Source organism: Corvus kubaryi, unplaced genomic scaffold, assembly GCF_017639235.1.
Source record: "Corvus kubaryi isolate FWS band 111438036 unplaced genomic scaffold, C.kubaryi_AGA036_p1.0 36058, whole genome shotgun sequence".
Lineage (NCBI taxonomy): Eukaryota > Metazoa > Chordata > Aves > Passeriformes > Corvidae > Corvus > Corvus kubaryi.
This window is the reverse complement of record NW_024580811.1, coordinates 7,740-19,467: the sequence shown is the minus strand read 5'-3', so window position 1 is coordinate 19,467 and position 11,728 is coordinate 7,740. Positions and strand designations below refer to the sequence as shown.

The following is an 11,728-nucleotide window of genomic DNA, read 5'->3' as shown; positions in this document are numbered from 1 at the left end:
AATTAATTTCTGGGCATAGAGCAGCGATACGGTGAAGAAGGGGCAGTCAATAACTAACTCGTGTAAGCACAAGTTAACTATTAGGAGACAGCAAATGTTAGTTCAGACAGAAGATGTTAATTACAAAGCCTAAGAAGCCAAATTCACCCTAATCTTGTCAAGATAGAGGGGACAAGGATCATCTCAGAGACTGCTGAATCATTCCTCAAAGGACTACGCATGCCCAGGGAGAAAGGTGAAAAGTTCATGAGAGGATGACTACTGGCCTTCATCAGAAAAGACCCCCGAGGAAGAGGAGAGGTCTTCCTCAGCGCGACCACCAGGACACACAGCGCATGTGTGGCCCATATGCTAATGACTGCCGATAAATAATTTGTATAACCACACCTGTCCCAAGGAATGTGATGAATATTCATAATTTAGCCCATAATACTGTGTTGTAGAGAGCACCGGCTGTGTGTGTTTGGAGGAGCGATCCCCACACACCCGGCGCGCCGAATAAAGCAAATACCCACTTCTCTGACTCTGTCTCTCAAGTGTCTCCTAGCCCGGTTGTGGCATGATTCAATGGGATACACATCATAAAGTCATCCCAGGACATTGACCATCACGTGTTCACATCGTGGTGTATGGTGGTTGGTTGAATTATGTTTGTTGAGCTTTAAAACTATGTAAACTGATAACTGGCTAACTGCTTAAAAACACCAGGTTTTTGCAATAAAGTGGCTCTCCTTTGCACCTGCCTGGGGACTCTGCATCACTTCTTATCACAACAGCTACTGTCTTAGAAACGAGCATTAATGTCTTTGAAATGGGTCTTAATATCCCTATGAACATCCACTTGCTTAAGTTTGTTACAGCACTCAGGTGGTTTGACAGTTTGAGCTCCTGAACTTTAGGGTAATAGGACAAACGGGTCTGCACAAAGTCTCTTGCAGATGGTCTGAACTTCAGGGGAAAACGGCGGCACATGTTCAAGGGGGGATATGGGGTCAGTGGTTTGGGAAGGCTGTGCCTTCCTGGTACCTCAGCCGATGGGGAAAGGAAGAGAGCAACATGCGGCCGGGAGTTTAGGATAAAAGGAGGCTGCGTCCTCCAAAACCTCGAGAGAGACCCCACGGGCGTGTGCCCCAGTGGACTCTCTCCCTTTGTTTGAGCAAAGTTGCAGGACTCCTCTGTCTCCTTTGTGGACACTGGCTTTTCACAGTGTGGCTTTTCGGCACAGCGCCCATCCACTTCCATCCCCATTCCATCCTTCCCTGTCCATTCCCAGCCCACCCCAGTCCCACCCACCAGCCTGTCCCACGCTGAGACTGGCACATGGCAGTGGATCCCACCAGTGTGCGAGGAGTGCGGGATCAGCCGCCCCTGCCCTGTCAACACCGACAGCTTTTGTTGGGGCCTGGCAATCATTCCAGAACAGGCCTTTTCCAGGGAAATCCTCTGTGCTGCACAAGTCTTGTTCCTGGCCTGCATCAGGGCATCAGGGTGAGGCCCAGCTCAGCCCACAATGCAATGCCCAAACCCAGCCCATTTCCTGCACACTTTTCCACTAGATCAGTTCATTCAGGTTCCCATTGCCTCATCCCACTCCTTTCCTCACAGGACACATGCATCCCCTCTCACACACCATCATTACCACTCACCCATAACAAGGAATTCTGGCTCAAGGCATGAGAAACATGGATTCACTTTAGTTTTTATTTAGATCTGGCTGTTGAAAGGCTCCAAACCCACAGTGTTTCCTATGGATGTTGGGAACTGGGGCCCTGGAGCCTAAGTGCTAAAGCCAGCTGGGCCCCTCCACAGGAGGAAAAGTCAGGTTTTTTAAGTTCCCTGAGGTTGATCCAGTTGCTATCACCCAAGCCCCGGGGATAAACAAAGAGAGCCTATCCGTGCCATTAAAAACATGGAAACACCCCAAATCCGACCCCTGGGATGTGCTGTATTTTTGCTCTCACTGTTAAAAATAAATTTTAAAAAATGAGAATTTGTTTCACTCTTTGCTCATCCAGGTTTGCTGGGGAAAGGTTTTGTCTTCTTTGCTGCTGAAAGCCAAAGGTTGATTTGGGGAGAGCGATATGATCCCTATGGGATTTAGGGATATTTGAGATGTTCGATCAGTGGGATGGGCTCAGGGGATGGGTGGGGTCCCAGAGCCTGTGCTGGATCAGGCACCAGAACAGGAGTTTGACCGAAAAGGGGTTTTCCCATGTTTTTCTAATGGAGAAATGCAGCACAGTCCCTTTCCCTGGAAGACCAGGCCTGGAGCTGTTGCATCCCTCAGGCCTTGTACCTGCCCAGATGCTCACGGGCGATGATCACCCGCTGGATCTGTGCCGTGCCCTCGTAGATCTGTGGGGAGAACCAGAGACGGGTGAGCCAGGAGCTGGGAAAGGTGTTTGACCAGAGTCTGCACACCTGTGACCCCTCCCTGCACTAAGCCGGGGGCAGGAGGAGGGAAAACTGGGAAAAATTAGTGTGACAATGACCCATAGCAGGCAATAAGCACATACAGGTGTGTGTGTTCAGTGCAGGAGAGATCCAGGGGCTCCCCAGGTATCCAAACACCCATGTGTGCCCAGCACAGGAGAGATCCAGGGATTCCCCAGTTACAGCCCAGGGCAGCTTCAGGACAGTAGAATTTGGGCATTTCAGTGTTTCAGCTCCCAATCCTGCCCAAAGTTGCTTTGGCAAATCACTCCCACACCTGCAAATCCACTTTCTCTGCAGTCACAAAATCAGGATAATACTCCCCAAACTGCACAAAGCTTCTCCAAGTAGAGCTGCTGGAATTGTAAGGTCCAGCCCCTTTCCCAGGTTCTTGCAGGGATGGAGTGGAACAGGAAGAACACCCCAAATTTCACACTAAATCAGAGTAATTTGAACAATTTCAAAACCTCAGCATGCTTGGCCATGCATTGATGATGGAACTGTGTGATGGAGGATCTTGGTGGAAAACAACCCCAGAACAGGAGAAGAGCCCGATTCTGACAAAGTCTCATAGCTTGTTCAGTCCCTTCCTGGCAGGACTGAAATCAGGACTGAGAACTTCTCAGTTCCAAACATCTGCTTTCTGTCCTTGGAGAAGGAAAAATTCCTGGCTGGTGAGAACAGTTGGAATTTTAAAGTCAGCTGTAAATGGAATGTCAACCACCTGGAATCTCAGCAGCTGTGGTCACTTGGTGACAGGTCAGGGCCATATATGTTCCCTGAGACCTGTTTGGATCAGTTCCAGTCAATCATGGTTAATGTTGGAAAGAGGGAAAAGGTGAAGGTCGCTGGGTTTCCTAATGAAATTAATTCATTCCTGCTGAATAACAAACTGGAACCAACAGAGGAATTCTGGCATGGAATAATTTCTTGGCAATAACATTGCAGAAAAAGCACTGGGGATTAGGGATGTCTGTGGGCTGAAAATGAGGAAATATGACTGTGTTTTGTTCTTTTGGAAAAGAAACCAATAAATAAATATCTGAAGAAGTGAATCACCATGGGCTGCACCTCATGGCTGTTTCTGCAGCACACAGAGGGTAATTAATGCTAATTAGTTATTTCATGGACCTCAGTGCTGGTGACATCTCAGCCAAAGTACCTGCCCAGCGAGTGGTAACTTGAGAACTTCCCTGATTTAACGCCTTTCAGTCTCCAAATATTTTTAGCCTCCTGTCCATCCTGATTGCAATTAATCACAATTAATTACTTTGTACTGAGTGCCCGCATTGCCATGGAGACCCCTCACTCTGTTGCACTCACCTGATAGATTTTGGCATCCCTCATGAGCTTCTCCACAGGGTATTCTGTGTTGAAGCCATTGCCCCCAAAAATCTGCACAGCATCAGTGGCCACCTGGTTGGTGACGTCCCCAGCGAAGGCCTTGGCAATGGAGGCGTAGAAGGTGTTGCGGCGGCCAGCATCCACCTCCCAGGCTGCACGCTGGTACCCCAGCCGGGCCAGCTCCACCTTCATGGCCATCTCTGCCAGCAGGAATGCCACGGCCTGGTGCTGGGAGAGTGGAGATCCACCACGTGAGCCTCAGAGGGGCTGCGACACCGCAGGGCAAGGAGCCTTCTGCTTGGGATCATGGAATTGTTGGGGTTGGACACGACTGTTAAGATCATCAAGGCCAAGCCTCGCCCCGGCACCAACATGGTCATCACTAAACTGTGTCCCCAAAGATGGGGACTCCACCACAGCCAGGCCTTTCTGGGAATAAAGCTTCCCTAATATATAATTTTATCTTCATTTCTTCATTTGCAAATTCAACACACTTGGGAAGTTGTGCTCAAGGAGTTTTATGGAACTGGGATCTGTGTTGGATCAGACTTTCCCATGGGTAACTCTAAAGCTCTTGGACGCACCTCCACAATGGGTTTCCCGAAGGTTTTCCTCTCCAGCGCGTACCTCGTGGCCTCGTCAAGTGCTCGCCTCGCCAGCCCCACAGCCCCCGCTGCCACCTGGGGAGGCACAGTGCAGGATGAGCAGCAGAAATTCCTGTTAGTTTTGTGAACAGCCCATTCCTGCCACTCACCGGGGGCCTGGTCTTGTCAAAGGCGCCCATGGCGATCTTGAAGCCGGCGCCCTCCGCGATCAGCACGTTCTCTTTGGGGACTCGCACATCCTCAAAGACGATCCCACGCGTGTCCGAGCAGCGCTGGCCCATGTTGAGCTCCTGGAAAAGGGAGGTGCCACTGAATCAGCTTCTTCCCAGGTACAACCAGTTCCATCCTTTAGTTCACTTAAACAATAAAGGAAGCTTTTTTCCCTTAAAAAGCCACTTCGGTTTTAACTAAAACCCACCAGAGACAAGAAATACTAGTTTGGCCTCCCCAGCCCAGTGAGTCCCTGACCTGTCACACCTGAGCAGGTTACTGCCTCCATGTGGGAGATCAGTTCTGAGGCTGGAATCCCTCCTTTGGCTTTTTCTGGTTCAATTTATCCTCTGGAGGATTCAATTCGACATATAATTCAAATCTATCCTCTCATATGGGAGAGAAAACAGTCAAGAACCCACTTGGAGCAGCTGCGAGACACAGCTGTGCTGCCAAAAGACAAATTCATAAGTAAATCAGGTTTTCAGGTTCCAAATGTAAGCAGAGTGAGAAAATCAGGACCTCCATGGTGCCTTACTTGGGCAGGAGGAGCTGAAATTGCAGCAGATGGCTGGTTTTGGGGAAAGTTCTGCCAACACCTTCACTCCCCCTGGACATTAACTGGTTCTTGGCAATTCCATGTTCTTAAAGGTTCTTTTGCAGCTGGGCAAAATTATCTGCTTTAGGCTCTTCTGAGTAATTCTTTATCTGAATTCATACAGTTATAATTCTATCATCATTGTATCTAATTATATATATTACATATAATTGTATATTATATAATTATCTTACATACATTATGCATATATAATTCCATTAAAAATATATCTACGTAAATATAATTATTAAATGTGTCTTATGAACAGTTTCTGGGCACTGTGAGAATTCCAATATCCCTGTCTATGAGCCCTGACAAGGCTCAGCCATTTCCCTTTCATGGCAATTCATCGTGTTATTGGTTCAGGAAGGAGCAGTAATTCCTGATGATCACCTTCCTGCCAATCTGGATCCCAGGGCTGTCGGCCTCCACGATGAAGCCCGTGAAGGCTTTGCTGGCTGGGGCCCGGTGGTCAGGATCGGTGCGGGCAAGCAGGAAGTACCTGGGGAGGACAGAGATGGGGGCTCAGCTCATCCCCAACAATCAGATACTTCATGGCAAAAATGCCAAGTGGTTTTGTCCATATTTGTACTGTACAGGAAATAGAATGAGAAGGTAACAACCCTTTTTAATTGGCCCTTCCAAAAAAAACCCAAATGAGGGGGAGGGAGTGCGAGGAATGTCAGTGTTGTCTAAACATCTCTTCCGGCAAAATCAAGATTTAATGAAATTCCCTCAGGTAAACCTGCAAAGCTTCTCCACCTTTTCCATGTGTCTGTAAGTCTCAATATCCCACTCAGCCTCCCAAATAGCCCAAAATAAGCCAATTCCCAGCACAACTCTAAGCATTATTGTACAGGGAATGTGGCATTGTGTGCAAGGCCTTTTCCTCTTGATTGCAAATATTTCCATTTTACTCTTCCCACTATCATTTGCAAATGAGGTTTTTGTATCAGCAATTGCTGTAAATCCCATTTAGGGGGGTCAGAAGGTGCTGGGAAAGTCTCTGTGATGGTTCTGCCTCGGGCAAGAAATAAAACAGTGAGAAATCCCAACTTTCATAGATAAATGTATAAAGTTTTTCCTCTTGAACTGAGAAGAGTTTGTGTGTTGGGGTGGGGAGAGTGTAAGCCCCGAGGAAGGGTCTGTACTGCCCTCCCCAGACCCTGCACCACAGCCTGGGCTCTGGGACTCCTTGGAAATGTATTACCTTAAGGCAATTAAATCCCAGAGTTTTTCTGTTTTCCCGGTGAGTGGAAGGCATTCCTGGCTGAGTCAGAAGCAGCTGATCCCTGTCTGGGAGCCAGGTCAGGGCTCGGTAACCTGAGCATTTTGGAGTTGACCCTGAGTAACTCGCTGTCCCAAAGGGAAAGCAGAGGGAATTGTGTCTGGTTTAAGCCCAAATGAGCGGCATTCTGAGCAAAGCTGTGACAGCATCGAGCTCTGAGGTCATTAACCCGTTCCCTCTTTGGGCACCCCGCAGCACTGGGGCCACTGGTGCCTCTTCCTGATGAACTGGTGGCACACTGGAACACCCTGGCTTGTGACAGGCCCTTAAAGAAACCCCAGTATAGACCAGTATGCCCACAGAGGGAACGCACCAGTTGGCCTTCCCACCATTGGTGATCCACATCTTCTGTCCATTGATGACGTACTCATCCCCCTTCCGCTCCGCCCGAGTTCTGATCCCAGCCACATCCGAGCCCGCGCCTGGCTCCGTCACACAGTAAGCCTGGAAGAACAGCCCCCAGATCCCAAGGAATTTACATTCTGGGTTTGGGAAACCACAAAATCATTGGGAATTGTGGGCAATGACCGACCTCGGTCACACAAACGTCAGAGGCTCCTCCGTCATTAATTAACTACGCAAGTAATGGGATTCCCCAATCAAACACACATCAGGGGTTCCTCTGTCATTAATTAATTAATCAGTGGGATTCCCTGGTCACACTCACACACATCAGGGGCTCCTCTGTCATTCTGCCCAAGTATTTTTTCTGTTGCTGCTCGTTCCCAGCGATGATCACAGGCATTTGCTGGAAGGGAATGTTCAGAGCATTAACCCATCACCTCAAGGGCCCAGAGCCCAGTTTGGAGGACCCAGAGGCCATCCTGGAGGACCCAGAGCCCAGTCTGAGGGCCCTAGCCCCAGTTCTGGACAGGTGCAGGACTCACCCCCAGGGAATTGGCCTCGATGGCCGTCTGCACCCCGGTGCATCCGTACGCCAGCTCCTCCGTGATCAGACATGCCTCGAAGGTGCCCAGCCCCAGCCCACCTGTGGGGGGACAGGAGGAGACTCAGAGGGGTCTCAAGTGCAGAATATTAATGATTTACAAGCATTTATTATGCCAAATGTCCCCCATGGGCACCGAGTTCCGTCAGATGTTCTCCCTTGGGAACGCCTTGGGAAATAGCATGCTGCCAGATTGATAATTTTGTTATTTGTTTCTTTTCATTGCAATCAGATGATTTAAAAATCCCATTTCACCACTCTCAGGGGGGTTAATTTTGTGCTCAAGGTGGGACAAGTGGCACAAAATGGCCAAAAGGTGCCACCAGGATCTGTCACTGCTTTACATCTGAGCATTCCCTGGCTCTTGGGAGGCAGAAAAGGGCCACATAGGCTCTGATGTCTCACAAAACTATCAATTATATCCCTCAAATCCCTTTTTCCAGAGGCAGGCAGACACCATTTTACCTGGGAAGTTTGAATCACTTTGTGCCTTTCCTGTGTCCATCTCTTTTCCGATTTTGAATTTCATTTGAACATTCAGTTCCATGACCTTCTCCCACAGCTCTTCACACCAGCCTCAACTTTTCCACACCCACCATTAGTCTCATCAATACCTCGTTTTTCAGGCTATATAAGGATATCCAGCCAAATTGTGCTGATGATTTCCCACTATGAAACTTGATGGCTTTTCAAATTCATTCCTGAATTTTGAGTGTTTTGCACCCACCCGGCCCCTCACTCTCGCTACTGGGGGTCGGACAAGGGGACCTCTAAAGGCCACTCTTGATTCAAACCTTCCTATGATTCTCAGGCTTTGCTGCAGAAACTCAATTTTTGATACCAGATACACCAAATCAGTCAAAAAAACCCCATCAGGGCCTGCTCTGGACACTTCCCAACTCCACTTTCATGTAGAACAGGGAATCTGAAATGTAACATTTTTATCCATGGCTACGCACCTGCTGCACCTCGGCTAAACTGGTAACTGATCCTCAGGAATGAGCCCTTAAATCGCTCCAGCCTGAGGCAGGATCAAAGTAAATCCTTGAATTCTTGACATGGGAATCATGGGAACGGGGATTGTGGGAGAAAATCCAGCCATAAGTTACTACATCAGGATCTAATTCCTCGCCTGATCCCATCCAGCCTCATCACACCCATGTGGGTCAACCTGTCCACAAATTGCTTTGGGATTACTCCGGTATGCAACAGGTAATTTTTTATGTAATCCATAATTTCACACCTCAGTCTCCTCCATGGCCTTTTCTTTGGTTTATTTTAGGGATTAAAAGGGATCACACTCACCGCAGCTCTCTGGGATGTGGGAATTCATCAGCCCAAGCTCCCAGGCCCGTTTGATGAGTGGCACAGGATACTGAAACAGGGAAAATCACGGTTGATTATCAGAGGTAACATTTCAAATTTTGCGTAAAGAGAAAAATCTGTTTTTTCCCTCCTATGGGGTGGATTTACCTCCCCAGTCCTGTCGTACTGTGCAGCAACAGGAATAATCTCCTCCAGAGCAAATTTCCGGGCAGTAGCTTGGAATTCCTTCTGTTCATCTGTCAGTTCTGTTGAAAAAATAAGGCAAAAAGTCATAAAGAAGATCAACTTCCTCCTTCCGTCTGAACTGCCCTGAGCTCTGAGCAATGCCCACAACACCATTAGTTACAAAATTATTCAAAAACAACTGGAAATGGAGCAGAAAGTGCCAGGTAACAAAATGTTTTTACCAAAAACATCTGTCAAGCACATGCTGCTGTCCCGGAGAATTTGCTGTAATAGCCCAGGTATGGAGAAATTTCTGTGTCACATCCCTGGACGCACCATGTTCCCCTGGTGCTGCTCATGGTTAATGTACTGTTTAAAAGCCAATGGGGGATCATCGCTCAATGCTGAGGCTATTTGGGCAATAAAAAAAGCTCAAGATGGTTACAAAAAAGAAGAAAGTCTCTGAGATATCACCCCCTGCCCTGGCTGTCCTGAACTGGACAGAAAAAGGGCTTTTGGTTTTCCAATAGTTTTTATAAAAAGAATAGAAATCTATTCCAAATAAACACCTGTCTGGGAAATTCCTCCTGAACTGCAGTACTGTTGTTTGGTTTTTTGGTCAGTTGTTTTGTTGGGGTTTGGGTTGGGATTTGTCTGGGTTTTTTGGTCCTTTTTTTGCTTCTTTTCCCTCCGCACTGCCTTTTGTCCCTCCCTGTTCCCTCCCTTCCCACACCTGCTGCACTCACCAAAGCTGAACCCATTCCCAGGTTTGCTCAGGTGCACATTTTGGGCAGGTTTGCTGGAGTGCAACCTCCAGCCAGGCCAAACCAGGGTTCGGAGCAGCTGCAGCAGGAAAGGACCATGAGAATGAGGGAATATCCTGGACCAGAATGAGGGGCCTGTCCTAAAGGTGCCAGCGCAGCCCCACAGCACAGCAAGGGACAGGGGCTGTGACAGGTGGCACACAGGGAAAAAAGGTACTGTCAGAGAATACTGAAAATATCTGTAAAGCCAAAAGGTGAACTGTGGGGAGAGCTGGGATCAAGCATGGAATGCTGAGCTGCTGAGACAGTGGTTATGCACAGCTTGGGGGTGTCCCCAAGGTAAAGTTTTATCTGCGGGGTTTTCGCAAGACACAAGTTTTGCAAAACTGTCCTTTCTCACCCAGGTTTTCCCTTCTTGCCTGAGCTTTCTTACCAAACTGCTGCCACAGGTGTGCAAGGAAAACAAAACAACACCAGGAAACAACCCTCCCAAGTGTTTTAGACCCTGTTTGAAGTATAACTGACAAAAAAAAAAAAAAAGGTATAAAAAAAGACAGGGTATTGTAGTCATGGGGGGTTTATTTGTTTGGGCTTTGGTTTAGTTTTGGTTTTGCTGGTTTTTCTCTTAAGGACGATCCAGCCCTACGCAGCATCTCCACCAAAACATTTAGACAAAACTAGGAAAAGCCTAGAATTCTCAACAAGGCTGAAGGTGACACACACACACACACACACACACACACACACACACACACCCCACCGAAGGAGCTGCCAAGTTTGTGTTTGAGATGTTCAGTCTCACAGTCTCATGGTTGTCTTGCTCCCGGGGCTGGGCAAGGTCAAGGGCATCACTGAGGCGACTCTGGACACATCAACACCCCTGGACGGCTGAAGGTGAGGGATGGGCAAGGGAATCTCCCCGGGGAAACACAGAGTGACAAGAGACCAAAGTTCTCACACAGGGATGAGGCACTGGAGCCATGGGGGTGCCCCATCGCTGGGAATGTTCCCAGTCAGGTGGGATAGCACCAGGGAGCAACCTGATCTAGCTGCTCCAAGTTGGCAGTGGGGTGGGACTGGGTGGTCTCTTAGATCCCTTCCCACCCAAACCAGTCTGAGATTCTGTGTAAGGATCTGGGCAAGCACCTGCCTATTCCATCAGCCTCGCTATCCTCTCCACGCTGAGACCCAGCTCCTCGTGCCTTCCACCTGCTCTGCCCCCACTGAACCTCAAATCCCGGTGCCAGGAATATCATCCATGAGATCCCCTGCCCTCGGGCACAGTCGCCCCCGTCGCTCCCGCTGTCACCGTGACACTTGGGGCAGGTGGGCACATCCCACCGGGGGACACTGGAGGGACACTGGATGGACACGGCAGAGCCGGCGACCTTCACCTTTCCCCTAATTCAGGAATGACGGGGAGAACTGGAAGTGCCGACGCAGTTCCCGGGGAGGGCGACCGATAGATCCCGGTATAAGTAATGTTCCCAATTCCCAACGGGGCGGGCACCGACCTCGGGGGCGCAGAGGGCACCGACCCCGGGGGGAGGAACGGAGCGGCGCGGGAGGAGCAGCGCGCACCGATCCCGATTCGGGACCCCCGGGATTGAGGTTGGCAGCACCGCCTCAGCCCCAGCACGACCCCGGCCCCGTCCCTCCTCCCCTGGCTCCCCCCGTGCCCCCCCCTGCCCCGCTCACCCGGCCGGCGCTGAGCGCGGACATCGCTGCGGCGGCTGCAGCGCTGCGGGGCGGCCGCACCATCCCCGCCCCCGAACAGGGCGGTGCTCCCCGAACAGGGCGGTGCGGGGTCTCCTCCGCGCCCCTTCCCCTCCTCTGCCCGGTTTTGTCGATGACAGAGAATCGGCTGCTTTTATTTCCCTTTTGCTGTGTGAAATTTCCCCCGAGATGGGTTCGGGTCCCGCTCGCGGGTTTCTCACGGAGAGTTTGGGTTAACACGGCAGAAACGGGCCCGGGTCCCTGCCTTGGGCAGACACTTCTTGGGTTAAACCAGCAGGTTAAAAAAAACTGATCGTGGTCTCACGCAGGCTT

General features: G+C 49.7%; 1 protein-coding gene across 2 annotated transcripts; it reads right to left on the bottom strand.

Annotated features, from left to right (window-relative positions):
* Nucleotides 1-1,683: 1,683 nt before the first annotated feature.
* On the bottom strand, nucleotides 1,684-11,484 carry LOC121660458 (medium-chain specific acyl-CoA dehydrogenase, mitochondrial-like). 2 transcript variants are annotated; one of them, XM_042019820.1, is made up of 12 exons: nucleotides 11,378-11,484; nucleotides 9,662-9,758; nucleotides 8,898-8,995; nucleotides 8,730-8,799; nucleotides 7,366-7,466; nucleotides 7,146-7,226; nucleotides 6,792-6,922; nucleotides 5,584-5,692; nucleotides 4,532-4,672; nucleotides 4,362-4,457; nucleotides 3,757-4,005; nucleotides 1,684-3,413 (listed from the first exon to the last, which is right to left on the bottom strand). In XM_042019820.1, exons 1-12 carry the CDS (start codon nucleotides 11,438-11,440, stop codon nucleotides 3,300-3,302), a joined length of 1,350 nt encoding a protein of 449 aa, XP_041875754.1. In that variant the 5' UTR covers nucleotides 11,441-11,484; the 3' UTR covers nucleotides 1,684-3,299. The 2 variants fall into 2 exon arrangements, with proteins under 2 accessions (XP_041875754.1, XP_041875755.1); XM_042019821.1 differs by having other exon boundaries at nucleotides 1,684-2,355.
* Between the last annotated feature and the right edge of the window lie 244 nt (nucleotides 11,485-11,728).

Excerpts from the sequence above, each read along its gene's own strand:
- LOC121660458 (XM_042019820.1), bottom strand. The coding sequence starts at position 11,440 with ATGGTGCGGCCGCCCCGCAGCGCTGCAGCCGCCGCAGCGATGTCCGCG. Across the intron at positions 9,759-11,377 it reads CCGCGCTCAGCGCCGGCCGG|CTGCTCCGAACCCTGGTTTG; the intron begins GTGAGCGGGGCA and ends TTCCTGCTGCAG. Across the intron at positions 3,414-3,756 it reads GGGATGCCAAAATCTATCAG|CCCACAGACATCCCTAATCC; the intron begins GTGAGTGCAACA and ends CCTCATTTTCAG.